General features: G+C 42.7%; 1 protein-coding gene across 3 annotated transcripts in view; it reads left to right on the forward strand.

Moving 5' to 3' along the window:
• Window positions 1-25,001, forward strand: part of TNKS1BP1 (tankyrase 1 binding protein 1) — a 169,419-nt gene that overhangs the window by 40,034 nt on the left and 104,384 nt on the right. For all 3 annotated transcript variants that reach the window (XM_068255583.1, XM_068255585.1, XM_068255584.1), the window contains exon 2: window positions 12,958-13,029. In XM_068255583.1, the coding sequence (XP_068111684.1) occupies window positions 12,978-13,029 (52 nt within the window). In that variant the 5' untranslated portion in view covers window positions 12,958-12,977. The remainder of the gene's footprint in view (window positions 1-12,957; window positions 13,030-25,001) is intronic.

A 25,001-nucleotide genomic window follows, 5' to 3' on the forward strand; every position in this document is an offset into this window, starting at 1 on the left:
GAGTGAGATGGGCACACGAATAACAGTTGTGCACGACTCCTGGCCGGGTCACAAGAACTAAAGGAAGCCCAGAGCTCGCCAAAGGACCTCACAGACTATGGGGGCTGGAGAAAGCGTCAGGTAAGTTTAGTATTGCATTTATAGTTGTGTTCAGAGTTCCTTTAAAAGAAAACAAATATGGCATCTCTCTCACTCTAGGGTTTTTTTAAGGAAAGGGGTGAAAAAGACTGCAGCCCTTGTCCTTTCACGCATTTCTGTGTACATAACTATATATATTGCTATGTAAATGCTTATCTTTACTGCACTTCTGAGAGCTTTACATACAAAATAAATCCATTACTAAGAAGCCAAAGAGACAGTATTGTCATGGATAGTGAAAGGTTAGGCTAACAATGTTGAAGGTCAGAACAGGTGAGCGACCAAAGATCACAAACATCTATGTAGTGCAGATGTCAGCAGTGGGCATGCCAGAGTCACCAATAAAAACAGACAATTCATTTAAAGTGGCCCTGAACTCTGGCACAGGACAGAAGGAAAACATAAAGAAATGAACCCCGTATGTATTTAGAGAGTTTAGCCTGTCAAATTCCCCCTCATCTGTGACTAATCACCAACGTAATTTGATCTCTCAGCTGTGTCAGCTCAGGAATCTCTGTCATGGCAGAGCAGCTAATTTTTAAACACAGGATGTTAATAATCTGTTATGTTCCATGAAAACAGGAAGTAGACACTGCATATTTGTTGCAGGATTTGTATCAGATGTAACAAAGACATGTTTTTCTTTAAAAGGTTATTATGCTGTTGCGCATCTTTTAGAGCAGAGAAGAAGTTCTGAGTTCAGGTCCTCTTTAAGGCCTTTGGATAAAATAAAAAAATGCTTCTAAATACACCCCCTATCCCTGTACATGCTTTGGAGAGGGAGGAAGCTACCGTATATCTGAAGTGCCAAATGTGATTACAGTGGGCTAGGCATTTGCCTTGCCAATGTTGTGTACTAAAATAACTGCTTTGTGTGAGTAATGTGGGGAGGTGTGTAGTCCAGAGTAGCCCCGAGACTTCCTACATATACAGGAAAAGCACAGAGAGAGACCAGGAGCCCCTTATGGTGTAGTATGTTAATGTCAGATTCTGTGATGGGGTACTTACAAAGGTGCGTTGCAAGAACAGCAACCACAGTATAAAAGGAAGCGGGGAAATCCCGTCCCCACTCGGGTTCTTTTTCTTCAAATGTATAGGATGCACTCCAGGAAAAACAATTGTTTGGGTACACAAAACAAACAATTGACAGCAACCTCTAATAGCTAAGGGGCTGTAAAAAATATCAATGGGAGGGAGAAGGTGCCTCACAAATAACCATGGATGTAATAAATGTAAAATGGCTTACCTCTAAGAAGAAGGGGCAATTATTACATTGATTGTTAAAATTTCTTTCTAATATTGGTGTTGCCCCTTCTTCTAAAAGGTAAGCCATTTTACATCTATTACCTCCATGGTTATTTGTAAATGTTCACTTACAGAGTAGAATATTTCTGTTCAGGAAGTAATAACCAGTGATCATGTGACAAAAATGTAAAGCAGATTTTATGGCTGTTTTTGGCATAATTATATTATGACATATTATGGTAGTCAAAACGGCTGCTACCATCTTCCACATTTAGATCATTCAAATAAAGGGAAGATCATTTGTGATTGGTTTCTGTGCTTTTGTATATTTATCTTATGTTGTAAGTCTGACAAGTGTGATGAAACATCTAAGTTGCTTTGAGTTAGCAGCGATGCATTAAAAGTGAAGTCTTGAAAGAAGATGATCAGTCAAGCATTAGCATACAATCAATGATTTTTCTCCTGACTATGCATTCCCTTTATAGTTGTACTACATTTTTTTTTACCATAAAGTGATATTCTCTTTGTTAAAATTAGAACCTCCCCCTTACAGAAGTTCATGTGAAAGCAGCCATCTTGCGTAATAATGTGTGATACAGTGCAACCAGAAAGCTTTGCACTCAGGAAAATAAAAAATGAATCTGTGTAACTTGCAGACAGAAGCCTCTTGCTGTAAAAGTGAGTTTTTTTCTTTCCTGCAGTAATAGATAAAACAACCATCTCTTGCACTGATAATGCTCCCAGGAAGAAATGAAAGTAAACTTACTAACTCTTTCAGGCCCATTTTTTTTTAAAGCGTTTACTTTTAAAACATAATTTTGTGGTTAATCTAAAGAAGCAGAGGAAAACTTTTGATTGCAGTTTAGCTTGAAAGTAGATCTCCAGGATTTTCTTTTAACAATTCCTACCTACTTACCACACTGTTCACAAAGCATAGAAACAAATACTTCTGCCTTTACTGAAAATACCACTTCAGTCCAGAAGATTCACATTCATGCCTCTTTTCTGAAGGTAGTGCTTTGTGTCAGTCAAGGCTGTTACTTCCGTATAGGTTAAGTTGGGCAATTGCACAGGAACCCAGAGCCAGCTGATGGGGCCCTCCAAGTCTCCCCCCAAGTGAATAGTGGTGCTCCGGGGCCCCTGTAGAGTATTCTCAGTGAAGCAAACTCACCCATCTGGCCTGCACACCCCTCCCTTAGCCTGTGTCCTTCCATCTTCATCCTTGCGGGCTCCTTCTCTCCATGACCCGGCGGCATGTTATGTGAGTATGTACATGCCACTGGTTCACAGGGAAGAGGTGCCTGTGAAAATGACTGAAGCACAGAGACTGAAGAAGGAGCATGCTGGCAGTACAGGTGAGTTTTCCCCCCTGTAAATACTTTGCAGGGCCCCGTGGGTACCACTATTCACTTTTGGGGATACCTGGGGGCTGTGGGGGGGGGGGGGGGGGGGTATTAGTGCTTTCCCCAGTAGTTCTCTCAGTACCTTCAGTGCTTCAGCCTTGGCTTGCACCTGACACACTTTTTAGCAAGGGGCTTACCACAGGATATGAGTTTGATGCCGGAACGCATGTCTGCATGATACTAAGATTTTCAGAACCTTCTAGAAGTAATATAACCAATGCTAGCAGCTTATCCTTTTTTTCAGACAACACCAATTTAATCTGTATTGCTTTCTCACCACACCCCTTAATGATCACTATAAGGTACATGTCAGCGTATGTCATCTGCCCACAACTACATTAATATGTATTTATTTCCATGTATGCCACGCTATTTGCAATGCCACCCTGCTAATTACCAACTTTAAATAACACATTAAGCTGATGTTAAACTAGAGCGCTGTGATTGGGCAATTAAAATTATTTGTAAAACTAGACTCGTGATTGCAAATTAAAAAATACATTCATTTGCTACTTAGGTATGTTTTAGCTGTGTCATTTTTCAGATAATGTCTTAATCATTTAGTGAGATAAAAGAACCAAAAGAACCACTTGGCTTGGCAGTGGCATATGTAAGGAGTGACGCAAGTTTTAAACTGGGCCCCCTCATATATTAGATCTATAACAACTCATATGGGGCATTGTTTGTTAAAGAGACACTGAAGTGAAAAAAATATATATGATATAGTGAATTGGTTGTGTACTATGAATAATTACTAGAAGATTAGCAGCAAAGAAAATATTCTCATACTTTTATTTTCAGGTATATAGTGTTTTTTCTAACATTGCATCATTCTATAATATGTGCAGATTACACAACACTCAGCATTCAAAATGATTCTTTCAGAGCAGTCTGTGAAGTAATGACCTCTCCTCTAGCAGAGGAAAAGTAAATAGTCCAGGAACAGTTGAGATAATAAAAGTCAGATAACAGCCCTCTCCACGACTAATGCTGGGAATACACGGTTCGTTTTTGCCTTCGTTTAAACCTTCGTTTCGATTGTGCCTTTTGTCCTTTTCGATCCCGAAATAATCGATCATACGGTTAATATCACCACCCACGGTTTCGTTTTTTTTTTCGATTCTGATGGTTTCGTTTTTCCAATGATCGAAGGCTGCAAAGAAACGAAACGAAAATCCCTTTTTACAGGGACGGACTAGCATAAACGAATATATAATCGATCTGAACAGCCATCAAGCCTACCAATGGCTCGATTAGATGGATAAAGAGAGATAATATCAAACATGTTCGATCACTAGTCGTTCGTTTTTGGGGTCTATTAATCGAAACTATATTGAGATTATGACTATTTTCACATACGTTTTCAACACTCGATTCGTTTACCGAACGAATCGAAGGTTTAAACGAAGGCAAAAACGAACCGTGTATTCCCAGCATTACTTAGTCGGAGAGCTTAATGGCTTGTTTGCATAGAGATAACAACTGGAGTTTCTCAACTCTTCCTGTACTGGAAACAATTACACTGATGTATCTGATCTTAATGTTTTATTTCTTAGCTGTGCTACACATACAAATCATAATATCATCATTCTTTTTTCGCTTCAGTGTCTCTTTAATGATTACCATTCTTTAAAGCACATATACAGCAGAGATGACCACTACCAGCATAGCACCAATGAAGAGCTAATATAGCAGCTGAAGGGGGGGGGGGGGGGGGCCTGGTGGATCCCTCTGGTCTAGAGGCCCCAGTGTTGTTGCAACCTCTGTGTCCCCTATTGCTATGCCACTGCCACTTTTTCATTTCTCTAACTCCTCTCCACCTATGGTATTAGCCAGTTTATTAACTCTTCTGGTTATAGTAACGATACGATGCGGATATCCTTAAAGCACACCTGAACTGAGAGGGATATGGAGGCTGCCATATTTACTTCCTGTTAAACAATCCCAGTTGCCTGGCTGTCCTGCTGATCTATCTGGCACCAGTAATGTTTGACTCATTCACCTGAAACAAGCATGCGACTAATCCAGTCAAACTTCAGTCAGAGGCATCTGATCTGCATGCTTGTTCTGGTCTATGGCTAAAGGTATTATGCCTGGTACACAATGCAATTACCTGTCAGATTGATGGTCAATTTCCAATCATTTTCGATTGATTTTCCGATCACTTCTGTACAATTTTGATCAGAAAAATGATCGGGAATCAGATCACATGTCAAAAACCTGAGCGGTTCTTGCCTTTTTCATGATTGCTAACTCAGTAAAGGACCACTCTTTAAAGCGTTTCTATCATATAAATCCAACATAGCGGGGTCTGAACTCTCTATAACAGTAATTATAGATTAACGGTATACCTTGAAATGAATCAGAGCACTCGGTATATGATTTTATATACAAAAATTGTATTTGCTTATTATACAGCATATATACAAAATATGAAAAGTTCCAAGTAGTGTTTCCTTCTAACAGTATTCCATCTTATCAAGGCTTTAGAGCCAAGCGATCATCAATCTTCTAAGCACATTCAAAAAAGAATATAACAGTTGTGTTATGTAGAATAAGATGAATAGTAGTCTCATCTGTATTAATAGCTGTGTATATAGAAGCTGTGTGAAACTTGTACTAATCTTCTTAAAGAAATAGCATAAAAAATAGCTTCTAAAAAAACTTCTTGCTAACATATTAACAGAACTTAATGCTGAAAAATTAATAAAGTAAATCACCAGAATATTAAGCATATTACCCCTTCTCTGTCATCTCTTCAGCATCTAGAACCACGTGTGGGAAGGTAGCTTCTGTCTCGTGTGTCTTCTCAGGAGATTGGTAGGCTAGTGCAAACTATGAGCTGTTAGCTCCCACTTTTATAGTAATTGGATGCAATATGGCTGGCTAATTTGGAATTTCCCTAAATCTCTGGTTCTGATTGGCTGAAACTTCAGTGCGTAACTCACTATCTTTGACATTTAAAATAACCATAACAGATTTTGTTTATACATACTGACATTTGATTATCAGGTCATTTTGACGTCTTTATTTAAAAATAGACATCACCAGCCATCTTGTCTGCTGGTTGACCTATTTGCCCCAGACATTGGGACTTTTAAACATTAACAATGGCATATATGACGCATTTCTGATAATGTGTCCTTCTGCTTATTAGTTTGGAATGTGTCTGTCCTTTTCCAAAAATAAAATTGGTCATTTTGAACCAGTAACACAGATCTTTAAGAGTCTTCAGCAATGTAATGATTATTGAAGCATACAGGACTACCCCAATATACTTATTTAAATATAAAACTTATATAATTGTTCTTAAAACAATGAATCATGTAAAATATGATTGCATATTGTTTAAAAATCATTTTCTATTATGAACAAATACATTTAATAACTTCTACCGGCAGATGTCCTGCATGACAGCTTTTCCTGCATAAATAAACCGCTGGAATTCTGACACAGACCTGTGGGAAATTATCAATTTGAATGTCAATCTGGTGGAAAATTGCATTGTGTGTAACAGGCATTAGAGGCAGAAGATCAGCCAGACAGATATTTGGTATACTTTAAAAGGAAATAAATATGTCAGCCTCCATATCCCTCTCAGTTTAGGTTTCCTTTAATTATTTAAACATTATCTCATCAATTGAATTGAAAACGAAATTAATTTATGGCCACTATAAGCTCATATGGGCTGGATAGTGTACTGGTTAAAGGGCTCAGCCTCTGACACAGGAGACCTGGATTCAAATTTTGTTTTTTCCTGTTCAGTAAGCCACCTATTCTGTAAGTAGTCCTTGGGCTAGACTTCCAAACACCGCTACTGCCTACTGAGCGCACCCTAGTGGCTGCTCAAGGGCTTTGAGTCCGCCAGGAGAAAAGCACAATCTAAATGTTACTTGCCTTGTCTTGAGGCTGCTTTATTTACCATTCCATCTATAAATATTTCACATGAGATAAGCTATAAAACTATGTATTATCAGTCTTAACCTGTTTGTCCATGCAGCTTTTTTGTCATTTTTTTTTTGTAGCTAGTGTGCTATACGTTTCCGACGTTGTCTGATTGGCCTGCAGACTAGTAGGCGCACATCACCTGTGTCATGGCACACTAGCACACATCACGTGCATCTGAAAGCAGTATGTTAGGTTCTAATACTGTAAATTCATATACAAATAGTGGCTAAACTTTGCTTTAAACATTTTTATACCTAAAAATCCCAGAAGGTTTAGGAAGATGATATAACATGTTTAGTTGGGTTGGTTTTGAAATGTGCCCGGAGGTGTCAGAGTATGAGCACTGGATAGTGTAGCAAGAGCATAATATTGTTATAATTACTGCTTGCATGTTTCCCAGGCTTTTATGCAGCACCATCCAGCCCCAATCATCACACAACTGGTTTATCAAGTTATTTCTCAGAGGAGAAAACATTGTTACTCTGTGGAAGCAGAATTGTTTCTGACCTATATAAGGATTTCTTGGCAACCAGAACCAATTTAAACTGCTTCCTCACAGGGTAATGTCATAAAATAATGGCTGGCACCGGATTGGTTGCCACAGTCAACAGATCTGTTTTTATCCTGGAAGATTAAAAGGCGTTTTCAGGCAATGTTCTGTCTGTGAAATCTCTGTAGAAAGCCTTGGTTTATGTCTGTGTGCTGTAGCTTCTTATATACTCTGTTATATACTGTATTTTCAGTCACATTGCAAGTCTTTCTCCTAACATATACATTACCCACCTAAACTGACTTATGAACATTACTTAGCTTAGAGGGATAGTCTACCTGTCAGCTAGCTTCTTGGTAATTAAAGTCTGCAGACAAGTCTTCTGTGCTACAGTTGTTCCTTCTACTACCGTAATTACTGTATGTTTGTCAGAAATGAGTGATCACTTGTCTTCAGATAGCATTTCTTTAAAACACCTCCGTCCCGAAAAACTTAAAATTTAAAATATATGTAAACACATACAAATAAGAATTGTGTTTCTTCCAGAGTAAAATGAGTTATAAATTATGTTTCTCCTATGTTGCTGTCACTTATAGTAAGTAGTAGAAATTTGACAGACCCAACAGGTTTTGGGCTAGCTAATCATCTCCTGGGGGGTTCTCTGGGTTTTCCTTATTTTCAAAAGCACTTAGTGAATGTCAGTTGCTCCGTCCAACTGCCAAAAAAGTGTACGGTGAGGAGGGAGGCTGGCCAGCATCATTGTATAAATCTTTTTCAGGGAGTGTCTTTATAAAGAATAAAGGCCATGCTGAGAATCCCCTGTGGAGAGATGGACTAGCCCAAAACCTTCTTTCAGATTTATACTACTTACTGTAAGTGACAGCAACATAGGAGACAAGTAATTTATGGCTTATTTTACTCTGGAAGAAACGTACTCCTTATTTGTGTAAGTGTATATATATTTTAAATTTTAAGATTTTCGCGACAGAGGTCCTTTAACCACCTTAGCGGTATGGACGAGCTCAGCTCGTCCATTACCGCCAGAGGGTGCCGCTCAGGCCCTGCTGTGCCGATTTTGATCAAATAAAAAGCAGCACACGCAGCCGGCACTTTGCCAGCCGCGTGTGCTGCCTGATCGCCGCCGCTCTGCGGCAATCCGCCGCGAGCAGCGGCGAAAGAGGGTCCCCCCAGCCGCCCGAGCCCTGCGCAGCCGGAACAAATAGTTCCGGCCAGCGCTAAGGGCTGGATCAGAGGCGGCTGACGTCAGGACGTCGGCTGACGTCCATGACGTCACTCCGCTCGTCGCTCATTGCGGCCTTCCGTGTTACTTCTGGCCGCCGGAGGCGATCAGAAGAACGCATCCGGAGCGCCCTCTAGTGGGCTTTCATGCAGCCAACTTTCAGTTGGCTGCATGAAATAGTTTTTTTTTAATTAAAAAAAAACCCTCCCGCAGCCGCCCTGGCGATCTTAATAGAACGCCAGGGTGGTTAAGAACCACTTTGGACACCATTCACACTTGGCATCGCAAAGTTTGATTCTTCATTGCGGTATTTCCCTATTTTCAGCTATTGCGTTTTGCAATTCTCTTTCCAATGAATGAGAGTTGCAACACGATCGCTGGGAAATGCTACATGCAGCATGTTTGTGATCATCAATAATCGCAGCAATCGCTGCAGTGTGAGTAATCCTGTAGAATTACTTGTGCAGCAGAGATTTGCTGGTTGCCGGCAATCAGCAAAGCACAAAAACGCAGACTGGAAGGGCCCCAGTGTGACTGAGGCATGAGAGGAATCATGCATACTTATGGAGACAGGAAAGAACCTATAATGTACTGCTACCATCTGAAATATATATCCTAAATGTATCCCTTCCTCACACAAGTGGCTTCTTGGGATTTTATGTGGGAATGCCCAAGTATATGAATACACACTATTTTGTTTAATTAAAATGACCAATACACTTGTTCAGGTACAAAATGGCCATAGGCACTATTTATTGCAGTTTACATTTTTGTCCCCCTTAAAATATGAATTCCAAAATATTCAAAACTAAACTTAGAACTTTCTTTGTATAACTCACAATAAATTAACTCTTTATTTCACTCAATAAAAAACATCAGTCTTTAGACTCAATAATCTATTGACATTTGGTTAAACAAATAGCCCGCCATCCATATTGGGCAACTTTCACTGGCAATAAAGGCAATAGCCTATGATAGAGGCCTGCATCGGGTCGGGTTCCCGCCGGTTACCCGAAATGCGGGTCAGGTTCGGGTACACACTTTGATCTTAATCGGGTTGTGGGATGGGTAGCGGGTCTGCGGGTGCAGGTCGGGTGCGAGTACTAGATTCACCAGAAAGCGGGTTGGGTGTGGGTAGCGGGGCTGCGAGTGCAGGTTGGGTGCAGGTCTGCAAAATTAGACCCACACAGGGCATCAGGTTAGGTACCCGTGGGTTACTCGAAATGCGGGTCTGGTTTGGGTACCCCTTTTAATTTTATTTTGGTTGTGGGTCGGGTGCGGGTAGTGGGTCGGGTGCGGGTACCAGATTCACAAGTAAGCGGGTTGCGGGTCGGGTGCTGGTAGCGGGGCTGCGGGTCTCAATTATTAAACCTACATAGGCCTCTAGCCTACGACAGTCCTTACAATAGTCCGACAACACGGCCCAAAAAAGTAGGGAGGGTTAGAGAGGGATCCCAGCTTGCCTTGACAAAAATTAAAGACAGTGTTGGACTGGGAGCTGGAAAAGTTAAAGAAATCCACTTGCAGGCCAAGCAGCAGTAATCAGGTGTTGCTGCTCACAGTGAAGACTTGCTGCAGGTTTGTATTGGGAGTGATAACACAGGGTTTCTGCTGCTTGGCCTGCAGGTGGATTTCCTCAGTTTTTCCACCTCCCAGTCTGACACTCATTGAAGAAGTTTGTCAATATCACCTGAAGTGATTGACTGCCAGGAACCCCCGCTCCCTCTGACAGCTGCCAAACACAGGTGAGGTTATCCCATCTGCAAAGCAACAACAGCCTCAGTTAACCTTCCCCAGCAACAGCTCAATGCCCTGTAAAATAGGAGGGAAACAGCAGTACCACAGAAGCACACACAGAAATACTAAAACCATATGTTGTGCAAAAACAGCAGTACAAATCCTTGTCCACCAGGAAAAAGAAAAAAAGCAGTTTCGTAACGTGCATTCCACGTATAAAAAAGTTTTAAAGAGAATCTGTATTGTTAAAATCGCACAAAAGTAAACATACCAGTGCGTTAGGGGACATCTCCTATTACCCTCTGTCACAATTTCGCCGCTCCTCGCCGCATTAAAAGTGGTTAAAAACAGTTTTAAAAAGTTTGTTTATAAACAAACAAAATGGCCACCAAAACAGGAAGTAGATTGATGTACAGTATGTCCACACATAGAAAATACATCCATACACAAGCAGGCTGTATACACCCTTCCTTTTGAATCTCAAGAGATCATTTGTGTGTTTATTTCCCCCTGCAGCTATCTTCCACTGAAGTGTCAGGCTGTTTCTTCCTGCAGAGTGCAGACAGCTCTGCCTGTATGTAATTCCTCAGTATGTGAAAGCCCAGCCAGCTCAGAGGAGGATTTATCCAGCTTGTAAAAGATAAGAGAGAAGAGAGAAGCTGCCCTAATCTAAATAATACACAGGCAGTGTGCAGAGAGGGGCCTGAAAGGGGGAGTTCATAGCAGAACCACAACACTGAAGAACTTGGCAGGCTCCCAGACACAGGCCTGACAAGTCTGACAAGAGAGAGATACGTTGATTTATTACAGAGACTGTGATAGTAGAAAGTGCTGCAGTTAGCCAGAACACATTAGAATAGCTTTTGGAACTTGTAGGATGATAAAAAAAACAGGATGCAATTTTTGTTACGGAGTCTGTTTAATACTTATGAGATACATCTCAAAACACGCATAGCAGTGACCATTAAAAGTGTTACCCGATCCTCCAAGTGCTGTGGGGTGAAGTGGGAGCAGTGTAGGGGCCTGACGACCGTTTCGCTCTATTGAGCGTCCTCAGAGGCTCTCTGCATGGTGCAGAGAGCCCCTGAGGACGCTCAATGAGAATGCAGTTTGGGGGCCCAGTGGGCTGTTGTTATGCCTTTGCATATTGCAGCCATTTTTGGCGCTTGGCATTGCATGCAGAGTGTGGCATATGCAGCAGTGGCATATTCTCATTGACCGCTCTGCTTTTTGCGGCGAGCATTTCAAAAACATTTGTATCTTAATGTTATCCGTTAAAATGCACACAAATGCAGTTTAAAAAGTTGAAAAATGGACACAAAAAACACAAGCAAAAATGTGAATGCAATTTCCACAAAACGATTTTGGACACGTCAAGTGTACATATAACACCATCCACCCTCCTATATTCATGTCCGTAAGTCCCTTCAGATCTGCATTCACCACTTTCTCATTTGACGCACGCCCCTCAGCCGGCTTATGACAGTTTGTGTGGAGCGAGGTAATGTTAATATGTCATCATCACTTGACATGTGGTGCTGTTACCTGGGATCAAAAAAATGCATGTCGCATCTGAGTGCGGTTGAAGCCATGGACAGATGAGACTCGGTCTGGTGGCCTCCTCTGCACTTCCTGTGCTTAGTCCCTACTAGGATATGCCCGGCTGGTGCATGGGAGCATATGACAGCTGGTGAATTTACTGCTCTCAGCATCTTGGGTGAAGGAGGCCTTGCTGAGTTACTCATGCAGAACATGTATGCAGATGAAATAGCCTTCACATGTTGCGTATTTGATGCAGTTGTTTGTTTCAGTTTACTGAAACTAAATGAATTGCCAGACAGGAAAGTATTTTTGAAAGGAATAAAGACAAAGGAGGTTTGGATGCTTTTCTTGCATTGAAGGACATCCATAGCTATAATTACAGCATAATTCCCAGCAGAGTTGGTCCAGGACTGTACAGACTTGTCACTAGCCTGCAGACTAGCAATGCGTTCTGTTGCTATGTAGGAGGGCAGAGAGATGACAGAGTGGCGAGCAAGTGATATCAAAGCGCGAAGGGGTGAGTGGAGAGAAGAATGCTCAGTGATGGAGTGGTGTATTGATGGCTGAGGCGGCTGCGGTACACACACATGATTTAGACTGTCTTGGCCAAGTTTTATCCAGCCTGTGTACAGACATACATATGGTCCTGTCGCAAGTGATTTGGGATAAGGGAGAGCCAAGGGAATATACTGTATCAAATATATTCCTCTGCTGATTATTTAAGACGTTTTTCGGGGTCTGGCTATTGCTGGTGCTGCAATAAATTAACCTACACCGTTGAACTAACCTACATCCCATAGACTTTACTATCCCCTCCCTAACCCTGCTGCCTATATGTTTGCCAGTGAATGTAGGAATATTCGACGGGTAGGTTATTTCGTCAGGGCACCGCCACCCAAATTACAGCGATGTAAATGCTATTTTATAGCATTATAGCTATAGTAGCGCCCATATCTGGCGGCCAGCGAACGCTGAAACCACCTGCTTTGTGTGTACAGGGCTTTAGTGTTGTTATGAGTGGTTGTGGGTTGAATCACTGGCTGACCTCTTGAAAGTAACCAAAAATGACTTTGCTTGTCGCTAGCATGTTTGTGTACGGAGGACACAACTTTCAAAATAACTTTTCTGAATAGAAGTGATTCTTATTTGATGTTTTACATTTGGCTACTACAGCTGTAACAAATATAACAATGTCTTCTTTATCTTCCTGCTAGGGACATTGCCCTGCATCATCATGTCGGCCAGCAGCGTACAGCAGACGATGGAGAAGACTGACACAGTGACAGGTAAGGTTGGTGGTGGCTATGTGACTCTGAATGTAGAATGTTATCAAGTGAGAACAGAAAGAGGACATGTTTGAGGGACAACACCCAAGCCTGGCTGGGATTGGAAACACATGTGCAACAAGGCTGCATCGGGAGGAGTGAGCCAGCTGGATCTGGCTCACACAAATCATCTGCATTGATCCAAATATGAAGTCATCAGCAGATTTTTTGTGTTTCCTGTGAACACTTAGAGAAATGTGCGGCTGTTGTGTATTATATTGTATTACATTACACTCAAAGAACATGTTTTTTTTTTTTTTTAAGAAGCAATCCACTAAAAACTGGACACAAAACACAAAGCCATGTGCAATACTAATGAGTTACTTAAAGGACAACTGAAGTGAGAAGAATATGGAGGTGGCTATATTTATTTATTTTTAAATAGTACTGGTTGACTGGTAGCCTTGCTGCTCTATTTCACTGCAGTAGTGTTTGATTCACCCACCTGGAACAAGCATCCAGCTAATCTTGTCAGATCTGACAATGTCAGAAACACCTGATCTGCTGCATGCTTGTTCAGTGTATATTATTAAAAGTATTACAGACAGAGGTTCAGCAACCAGGCAACTGGCATTGCTTAATAGGAGATAATTATGGCAGCCTCCATATCCCTCTTGCTTCAGTTGACCTTTAAAATAAATATCATATACTTAGAAATTACGGTACTGATTTTAGACACTAATGGAGTGGTGGGGGAGTTGGTTAAAGTTAGGCAGCTGGGGTGACGTGGTCTTAGGGTTAGGCAACAGGGGGGAGGTTGGCTATGGTTAAGCAGGGGGTTGGAGTGGTTCAGGGTTTGGCACCAGTAGGATTGGTTAGGTCAGGCACCAGGTGTGGTCTTAGGGTTAGGCACCAGGGGGATCTTAAGGTTAGTCATAGGTAGAGGGAAGGTTCAGTGTAAGAGTAGGAAGGAGCTTTATTGTACATGTTATCGCACATCCCATTTATTTAACAGCATTACCTTATATAAATCTTACCTATAAAGAACACACAGAGAACAATTGGCGAAAAGGCCGCGGCCATTTATTTTGGGGTAACCAATAATTAATATTTAAAAGACCAAATTAAATTCTTTATTTGATAAACATAACAAATATTTGCAACCACAACTTTAACAGCAAATGTCCGCCCGCAGGGTGACATTACCCATAAGGTACCCCAAATAGCCACGACGAGACACGAACCGCACTATATTGGGGGGGGGGAGGGGGGGGTGAGCACGCTGTGTTCTTCAGTCGGCTGCAGGACTCTTGCAGCCGACCCTTTTATATACCGGCCTCTCCTTTCATTGGCTGTTTCCAGAAGCCCGCGAACGGCGGCCAATCTCCCGGCTCCAGCTCACCTGCAAGGTAATAAACACAAGAGCCAGTACCTGCGGGGAATACCCGTCAGGGATGGCTCAAACATGCAGGTGCAGGCTAATTGCCTGCATCTAACATGTTATCGCACATCCCATTTATTTAACAGCATTACCTTATATAAATCTTACCTATAAAGAACACACAGAGAACAATTGGCGAAAAGGCAGCGGCCATTTATTTTGGGGTAACCAATAATTACTATTTAAAAGACCAAATTAAATTCTTTATTTGATAAACATAACAAATATTTGCAACCACAACTTTAACAGCAAATGTCCGCCCGCAGGGTGACATTACCCAGACGACCAGAGCGGCTTAGCCGAACTTGTCCCCCACCACCGCGGCCTTCTCAATTATTGAATGTAAATTTGCATTGAACACATCCACTCCAATATCTGATAAATGAACGCCATTCGGCCGATAAAGGCCTGGCACCGAATCCTCCAGCTCCACGTGACGGAGAGATAAACCACCAACCTCCATCATAACTTTATGCATAAATCTATTAAGTCTTTTGCGAATTTTGTTCACAAACTTCATATGATGCTTTGACCAAACAAACCTGGGGATCACCTCGGAAAAAATTAAAGTGGTGTGAGGCAACTGCAGGGCAAGCTGCTGCACATCGTGTTTCATCTCATTCATTAGTTCAATTGTATTTCTTTTTCCCACATCATTACCTCCCGCATGTAGAATAAGGAAGTCCGGTGTCGGCCATAATTTACGTTTTGCAATAATCAAATCATAAAGGCCATCCCAGCGGAGACCTCGTGTACCTTGCCACAAGACTTTGTATTTAGCCGGATCAAGGAACAGATTCTCCGAATAGGGACGGAAGCGGGCTCTCCTCCTTGCCCAATAAACATACGAGTGGCCAACCACCCAAATTACGACCTTAGGACCTGACAGTTAATTAACACACAGATTAGGCCTGACATACAGTTTAAATCTCTTAGACTCCCACCTACCAATCCTTTGAATGTCTGAATCTGGTAGCCCCAATCTTGCCGCTTCTGTAGCGGCACCGATCCTGAAAGAGTGGGCAGTAAAATGAAAATCTTGCAAACCCAGTACCCCCAGGCATTTTTTAAAAATCGCCCGGAACTGAAATGATGAGACTGGAGTGCCATTACTGTGCACTAGGAAAGACATAGACACCGGCTTGACTCTCAAATAGCTCTGCACAGCCCGATATGGGCAGCAAGCAGAGCCACTTAACATGCCAAGGCGGAGCCAAGCCCCTCTACCTGATTGATCAGTTTTGGATCTACAGATAAACATGAGCAAACTATCTCCTGATAACATAACATGATCAGACAGCAGATTGGAATTACAATGCTTGTTTGCTGCGACAATTTCGGAAATGCGCAATGCACCAAAAAACGCCAGCGCAAATGCTGCTTTAAATAAAGTACATTCATACGCATCCAAACAGACAATACTCAAAACTGCAAACAAATCCCCTAACATTTTAAACGACACTGGCCTACGCGAATCCGGGGTCCTGCTTAAATTCCTGCCCAGACCCTTCAAAAACTGAGAGACAACCGCAAAATCTTTATGCACGGTTGATTGCGCCAAGCGCCTAAAAAAGGAAATGCCAGCTAGCAATCTCAAAATTCTATTGTAAGACGAACCGTCATCCAATTCAGCACATATGAAAGCTAGAAACAGATCCGGACCACATGCGACCGGTGAAACATTAACCACTTCAGGACCACAGTCTTTTCGCCCCTTAAGGACCAGAGCCTTTTTCTCCATTCAGACCACTGCAGCTTTCACGGTTTAATGCTCGGTCATACAACCTACCACCTAAATGAATTTTACCTCCTTTTCTTGTCACTAATACAGCTTTCTTTTGATGCTATTTGATTGCTCCTGCGAGTTTTACTTTTTATTATATTCATCAAAAAAGACATGAATTTTGGCAAAAAAATGATTTTTTTAACTTTCTGTGCTGACATTTTTCAAATAAAGTAAAATTTCTGTATACATGCAGCGCGAAAAATGTGGACAAACATGTCTTTGATAAAAAAAAACCCATTCAGTGTATATTTATTGGTTTGGGTAAAAGTTATAGCGTTTACAAACTATGGTGCAAAAAGTGAATTTTCCCATTTTCAAGCATCTCTGACTTTTCTGCGCACCTGTCAGGTTTCATGAGGGGCTAGAATTCCAGGATAGTATAAATACCCCCCAAATGACCCCATTTTGGAAAGAAGACATCCCAAAGTATTCACTGAGAGGCATAGTGAGTTCATAGAAGATATTATTTTTTGTCACAAGTAAGCGGAAAATGACACTTTGTGACAAAAAAAAAAAAAAAAAAAGTTTCCATTTCTTCTAACTTGCAACAAAAAAAAATGAAATCTACCACGGACTCACCATGCCCCTCTCTGAATACCTTGAAGGGTCTACTTTCCAAAATGGGGTCATTTGTGGGGTGTGTTTACTGTCCTGACATTTTGGGGGGTGCTAAATTGTAAGCACCCCTGTAAAGCTTAAAGGTGCTCATTGGACTTTGGGCCCCTTAGCGCAGTTAGGCTGCAAAAAAGTGCCACACATGTGGTATTGCCGTACTCAGGAGAAGTAGTATAATGTGTTTTGGGGTGTATTTTTACACATACCCATGCTGGGTGGGAGAAATATCTCTGTAAATGACAATTTGTTAATTTTTTTTACACACAATTGTCCATTTACAGAGATCTTTCTCCCACTCAGCATGGGTATGTGTAAAAATACACCCCAAAACACATTATACTACTTCTCCTGAGTATGGCGATACCACATGTGTGGCACTTTTTTGCACCCTAACTGCGCTAAAGGGCCCAAAGTCCAATGAGTATCTTTAGGATTTCACAGGTCATTTTGCGGAATTTGATTTCCAGACTACTCCTCACGGTTTAGGGCCCCTAAAATGCCAGGGCAGTATAGGAACCCCACAAATGACCCCATTTTAGAAAGAAGACACCCCAAGGTATTCCGTTAGGAGTATGGTGAGTTCATAGAAGATTTTATTTTTTGTCACAAGTTAGTGGAAAATGACACTTTGTGAAAAAAACAATAAAAATCAATTTTCCGCTAACTTTTGACAAAAAATAAAATCTTCTATGAACTTACCATACTCCTAACGGAATACCTTGGGGTGTCTTCTTTCAAAAATGGGGTCATTAGTGGGGTTCCTATACTGCCCTGGCATTTTAGGGGCCCTAAACCGTGAGGAGTAGTCTGGAAATCAAATTCCGCAAAATGACCTGTGAAATCCTAAAGATACTCATTGGACTTTGGGCCCTTTAGCGCAGTTAGGGTGCAAAAAAGTGCCACACATGTGGTATCGCCGTACTCGGGAGAAGTAGTACAATGTGTTTTGGGGTGTATTTTTACACATACCCATGCTGGGTGGGAGAAATAACTCTGTAAATGGACAATTGTGTGTAAAAAAATCAAAAGATTGTCATTTACAGAGATATTTCTCCCACCCAGCATGGGTATGTGTAAAAATACACCCCAAAACACATTATACTACTTCTCCCGAGTACGGCAATACCACATGTGTGGCACTTTTTTGCACCCTAACTGCGCTAAAGGGCCCAAAGTCCAATGAGTATCTTTAGGATTTCACAGGTCATTTTGCGGAATTTGATTTCCAGACTACTCCTCACGGTTTAGGGCCCCTAAAATGCCAGGGCAGTATAGGAACCCCACAAATGACCCCATTTTAGAAGGAAGACACCCCAAGGTATTCCGTTAGGAGTATGGTGAGTTCATAGAAGATTTTATTTTTTGTCACAAGTTAGTGGAAAATGACACTTTGTGAAAAAAACAATAAAAATCAATTTTCCGCTAACTTTTGACAAAAAATAAAATCTTCTATGAACTTACCATACTCCTAACGGAATACCTTGGGGTGTCTTCTTTCTAAAATGGGGTCATTAGTGGGGTTCCTATACTGCCCTGGCATTTTAGGGGCCCTAAACCGTGAGGAGTAGTCTGGAAATCAAATTCCGCAAAATGACCTGTGAAATCCTAAAGATACTCATTGGACTTTGGGCCCTTTAGCGCAGTTAGGGTGCAAAAAAGTGCCACACATGTGGTATCGCCGTACTCGGGAGAAGTAGTACAATGTGTTTTGGGGTGTATTTTTACACCTACCCATGCTGGGTGGGAGAAATAACTCTGTAAATGGACAATTGTGTGTAAAAAAATCAAAAGATTGTCATTTACAGAGATATTTCTCCCACCCAGCATGGGTATGTGTAAAAATACACCCCAAAACACATTATACTACTTCTCCCGAGTACGGCAATACCACATGTGTGGCACTTTTTTGCACCCTAACTGCGCTAAAGGGCCCAAAGTCCAATAAGTATCTTTAGGATTTCACAGGTCATTTTGCGGAATTTGATTTCCAGACTACTCCTCACGGTTTAGGGCCCCTAAAATGCCAGGGCAGTATAGGAACCCCACAAATGACCCCATTTTAGAAAGAAGACACCCCAAGGTATTCCGTTAGGAGTATGGTGAGTTCATAGAAGATTTTATTTTTTGTCACAAGTTAGTGGAAAATGACACTTTGTGAAAAAAACAATAAAAATCAATTTTCCGCTAACTTTTGACAAAAAATAAAATCTTCTATGAACTTACCATACTCCTTATGGAATACCTTGGGGTGTCTTCTTTCTAAAATGGGGTCATTTGTGGGGTTCCTATACTGCCCTGGCATTTTAGGGGCCCTAAACCGTGAGGAGTAGTCTGGAAATCAAATTCCGCAAAATGACCTGTGAAATCCTAAAGATACTCATTGGACTTTGGGCCCTTTAGCGCAGTTAGGGTGCAAAAAAGTGCCACACATGTGGTATCGCCGTACTCGGGAGAAGTAGTACAATGTGTTTTTGGGTGTATTTTTACACATACCCATGCTGGGTGGGAGAAATAACTCTGTAAATGGACAATTGTGTGTAAAAAAATCAAAAGATTGTCATTTACAGAGATAATTCTCCCACCCAGCATGGGTATGTGTAAAAATACACCCCAAAACACATTATACTACTTCTCCCGAGTACGGCAATACCACATGTGTGGCACTTTTTTGCACCCTAACTGCGCTAAAGGGCCCAAAGTCCAATGAGTATCTTTAGGATTTCACAGGTCATTTTGCGGAATTTGATTTCCAGACTACTCCTCACGGTTTAGGGCCCCTAAAATGCCAGGGCAGTATAGGAACCCCACAAATGACCCCATTTTAGAAAGAAGACACCCCAAGGTATTCCGTTAGGAGTATGGTGAGTTCATAGAAGATTTTATTTTTTGTCACAAGTTAGTGGAAAATGACACTTTGTGAAAAAAACAATAAAAATCAATTTTCCGCTAACTTTTGACAAAAAATAAAATCTTCTATGAACTTACCATACTCCTAACGGAATACCTTGGGGTGTCTTCTTTCTAAAATGGGGTCATTTGTGGGGTTCCTATACTGCCCTGGCATTTTAGGGGCCCTAAACCGTGAGGAGTAGTCTGGAAATCAAATTCCGCAAAATGACCTGTGAAATCCTAAAGATACTCATTGGACTTTGGGCCCTTTAGCGCAGTTAGGGTGCAAAAAAGTGCCACACATGTGGTATCGCCGTACTCGGGAGAAGTAGTACAATGTGTTTTGGGGTGTATTTTTACACATACCCATGCTGGGTGGGAGAAATAACTCTGTAAATGGACAATTGTGTGTAAAAAAATCAAAAAAGATTGTCATTTACAGAGGTATTTCTCCCACCCAGCATGGGTATGTGTAAAAATACACCCCAAAACACATTGTACTACTTCTCCCGAGTACGGCGATACCACATGTGTGGCACTTTTTTGCACCCTAACTGCGCTAAGGGGCCCAGAGTCCAATGAGTACCTTTAGGCTTTACAGGGGTGCTCAAAATTTAGCACCCCGCCCACTTGCCAGGACAGTTAACAAACCCCACAAATGACCCCATTTTGGAAAGAATACACGCTAAGGTATTCCATGAGGGCCATGGTGAGTTCATAGAAAATTTTATTTTTTGTCACAAGTTAGCGGAAAATGACATTTTGTGAAAAAAAAAAAACAAAAAAACACAAAACCACAATTTCTGCTAACTTGTGACAAAAAATAAAACATTCTATGAACTCACCATGCACCTCACGGAATACTTTGGGGTGTCCTCTTTCCAAAATGGCATCATTCGTGGGGTCTGTCCTGGCATTTTAGGGTCTCTGCAATCATTACATGTATGGCCAGTATTAGGAGTTTCTGCTATACTCCTTATATTGGGCATAAGGGTAATGCACTGTGGGCTGAAAGGAAAAATGAACGTCAAACAATCAATCAATGTGGATGAAAAAATATCTGCCAAAAAATTTTGAAAAAAAAAAAAAGAGGAGGAAGGCGTCTGCCAGGACATAGGAGCTGCCGCCCCAAAAATCCAAACCCACCAGCTCGTATGCCCTGGCAAACCTGATTTATCCATTCACACTGATCGATGTGGATGAACAAATCATTGCCAGAGTTCTTTTTTGATACAAAGTGTTTGCCAAAGCATATGAATCCCCAACACCACTCCTCGGCCCATATGCCTCGGCAAACGTATCTTTTTGACTGCGGAGGAGAAATCTCGTCCTGCAGCGCTGCATGCACCGACTTGTGTGTAAGCTGACAGACGCGCAATGTTCTGTCAGGATGCACCATCAGTGCTGCAGCTGATTGGTCGGTCTGGATAGAAAAAAAGAGAGAAGAAAAAAAGACAAAACAATACAAAAAGGAGGGGAAGGCGTCTGCCAGGACATAGGAGCTGCCGCCCCAAAAATCCAAACCCACCAGCTCGTATGCCCTGGCAAACCTGATTTATCCATTCACACCGATCGATGTGGATGAACAAATCATTGCCAGAGTTCTTTTTTGATACAAAGTGTTTGCCAAAGCATATGAATCCCCAACACCACTCCTCGGCCCATATGCCTCGGCAAACGTATCTTTTTGACTGCGGAGGAGAAATCTCGTCCTGCAGCGCTGCATGCACCGACTTGTGTGTAAGCTGACAGACGCGCAATGTTCTGTCAGGATGCACCATCAGTGCTGCAGCTGGTTAGTCATTCGCTCGGTCCACCTGGAAGGTTATTGGATGGAAAAAGAGAAAAAAAACCCCAAAAAACAAGCAAGCAGCAAAGCAATTACTTCATTAACATTAATAACCTTTGAACTTTTTTAATAAAAAACTTAACATTGCAAACCAAACATTAACTTCTTTGCTTACCTGTTTTTTGTTTTTTTTTAACTTACCTCCCGAGGACAAACCTCTCCTCCCCCATGGAACAATGTGCGAAGTGCAAATTGCACAGAGTTGTGGCGAAATACATTACGCAATTTGTCCCAAGTGAAAGGAGAGGTTTCTGGCAGCCCTGTGTATTAGGGTCTCTGGAAACCCGATGTTTGGTTTCACACTGCATATTGACATATCCGGTGGGTCGAGCCCGCCGCACCGTATCGTCCAAAACAGACCTTCAGGCAATACCACAAGAGTAGCATTCGGCCTAGTAATGAACTGCGTCGCCATAGACTAACATGACTTCCGCGCCGATCGATATTGCCACAGAAGCCACGCAGTAACGTAGGCCTGCACTAGCGTTAAGTCAAGCACTTCCGGCGTAGGGGGGGACCGCAAAGTGTGACTTTTGCTAGGCATTTTGCCCTAACGCATCGCAGCAGTGTGAAATAGCACTGAGAGACCCTTGTGTGCCTACCGCTGTGTGTGGAGTTCCCTACTCTCTAATAGTGTACCTGCTCGTGGTACCTCTCAAAACACTCCCCTAGGCATAGGCCAGGCTGGTCAGGACAGGTGGGAAAATAAACAGTGGTGTCACGCCTTATTCCAGCCCTGCTGCAGACACGACAGCGTTTTCTTCGGATTCGTTGACCTGGGGTAGTCGGAATTGGATAGGCGTAATGCCTTCCATGCAGCCGGCTAGTTGCATCTTGGGGTTGGGCCACGGCACCTCCTGGATACAGGAGTTCCATCACGATCTGTTTATTAAATTGAATAAACGAGCCAGTTCTCCCAGCCTTACTGTAGAGAACAAAGCTGTTGTAAATTGCCAATTGAATGAGGTAAAAAGACACTTTTTTATACCAGCGTCTTGTTTTTCGGGCAACTAAATAGGGCGCTAACCTCTGGTCATTGAAGTCCACCCCTCCCATGTTAGTATTATACTCGTGGACGACAAGGGGTTTTTCAATGACCTTAGTTCGCCGTTGAATTTCAACTGTCGTGTCTGCGTGAATGGTGGACAGGAAGTAAACCTCCCTCTTGTCCTTCCATTTCACCGCGAGCAGGTCGTCAGCACACAAGGCGGCCCTCTGCCCCCGTTGAAGTCTGGTGGTAATGAGCCGTTGGGGGAAGCCCCGGCGACTAGGCCGCACGGTGCCACAGCATCGGATTTTTTCTATTTTTAAGTGCTGAAAGAGGGCCACACTTGTGTAATAATTGTCCACAAAAAGATGGTACCCCTTCTGGAACATGGGTGACACCAAGTCCCACACAACCTTTCCACTGCTCCCCAGGTAGTCAGGGCATCCGACCGGCTCCAATTTTGAGTCTTTTCCCTCATAGACCCTAAAATAAGATGTATAGCCTGTGGCCCTTTCACAGAGCTTATACAGTTTCACCCCATACCGGGCGCGCTTGTTTGGGATGTACTGTTTGATGCGAAGGCGCCCGGTAAAGCGTATGAGGGACTCGTCTACGCAGATGTCCTGGTCAGGGGTATAAGCATCTGCAAATCTGGATGACAGGTGGTCTATGAGGGGTCGAATTTTGTGGAGCCGGTCAAAAGCAGGGTGGTCACTTCGATGACAGGTTTCGTTGTCATTGAAGTGCAGGAAGAGCAGGATGTTCTCAAATCGTGTCCTGGACATGGCAGCAGAGTACAGGGGAACATGATGTGCTGGGTCCGTAGACCAATAAGACCGCAACACATTCTGCTTTACTAGTCCCGTGTGAAGGAGAAGGCCCAAAAAAATTTTCATTTCGGAAACTTGGACTGGTTTCCACCGAAAAGGCTGGGCAAGGTACTTTTCCGGATTGGCGGTTATATATTGTGTGGCCTTACGGTTGGTCTCTGCCACAATTAAGTCCAAGAGATCCTGGGTGAAGAACAGATAGAAAAAGTCTAGGGCCGATCCTAGATTATCTGTCTCCACCTGGACTCCAGACTGGGCGGTGAAAGGGGGAAGTACGGGTGCGGCGGAATCAGGGGATTGCCAATTTGGGTTTGCCAGCACCTCTGGTAAATTAGGGGTAGTACGGGCCCGTCTTCTTGGTGGCTGCGACTGGGATCTTACTGCACGTGCCACCGAACCAGTTTCAACTTCCATGCTGGTGCTCGCCACTTCACCAGGGTCTACGGAAGTACTGGTGCTAGGTCCAGGAGATGTTGTGCTGCTGGTGCCTGCCCCACCATGAAATCTCAGACCAGCACGAACACCACTCTGCTGCCCTTGAGGCTGATCCTGCGCCACCTGCAGTCCAACAACATGGGGTGTGGTACGCCTGGCTTTAGCCGGGACCTCAACCTCGTCATCACTATCGGTCAGTGAGCCACTGCTCAATTCAGGTTCAAACTCTGACCCGGAAGATTCGTCGAATGAGGCGTCCCAATCGTCCTCATCCGACTGGGCCATGTACCTGAGAACCTCATCATCGGAATACCCCTTTCTTGCCATGGTGGGCTGCTAAATTTAGGGGGTATTCCTCTGAGACTACGCAGAAAAAAGAGCACCTACCTAGCAAAAGGGAGTATTTGAGAGGTAGAAAGCTGTGCTCACTGAGTTTTGATAAAAAAAATAAATCAAAACTGAGGTTTACAGTGCCACAGCTATTGTACAGTGTTTTTTGCAGTGATCAGAAAAAAAATTCTGTCACTGCGGTGGGGCGGGCTGAACGCAAGTGCAGGCGAACGATCAGGCCTGATCGGGCAAACACTGCGTTTTTTTTTGTGGATCCTAGTGACCCTAATAGATCTGACTGCGATCAGTAATGATCACTTACAGATACTATATAGTACCAATGTTGATTAGCGACAGTGATGACGCTAATTAGTGACTGTGGTGCAGTGGGCTGAGCACTAACTGACACTTACAAAGGGGCTTAAAAAAGTGACAGTTTTCACTGTTTTTAGATCACTTGGATAGTGACAGGGGGGTGGTGGCGAGTGGGGAATCGGAGGCAATCAGAAACAATCACAGGACAATCAAAGGCAATCACAGGGCAATCGCAGGCCAATCACAGGGCACTCAATTCCCGGGACAATCAAAGTCAATCACAGGGCAATCAAACCAATCACGACACAATCAAAGCCGATCACAGGCCAATCAAAGCAAATCACAGGCCAATCACAGGCCAATCACAGGGCAATCAAACCAATCACGACACAATCAAAGCCGATCACAGGCCAATCACAGGGCAATCAAAGCCGATCACGGGACAATCAAAGCCGATCACGGGACAATCAAAGCCGATCACGGGACAATCAAAGACGATCACAGGCCAATCAAAG

Source organism: Hyperolius riggenbachi, chromosome 10, assembly GCF_040937935.1.
Source record: "Hyperolius riggenbachi isolate aHypRig1 chromosome 10, aHypRig1.pri, whole genome shotgun sequence".
NCBI classification, from domain to species: Eukaryota; Metazoa; Chordata; class Amphibia; order Anura; family Hyperoliidae; genus Hyperolius; species Hyperolius riggenbachi.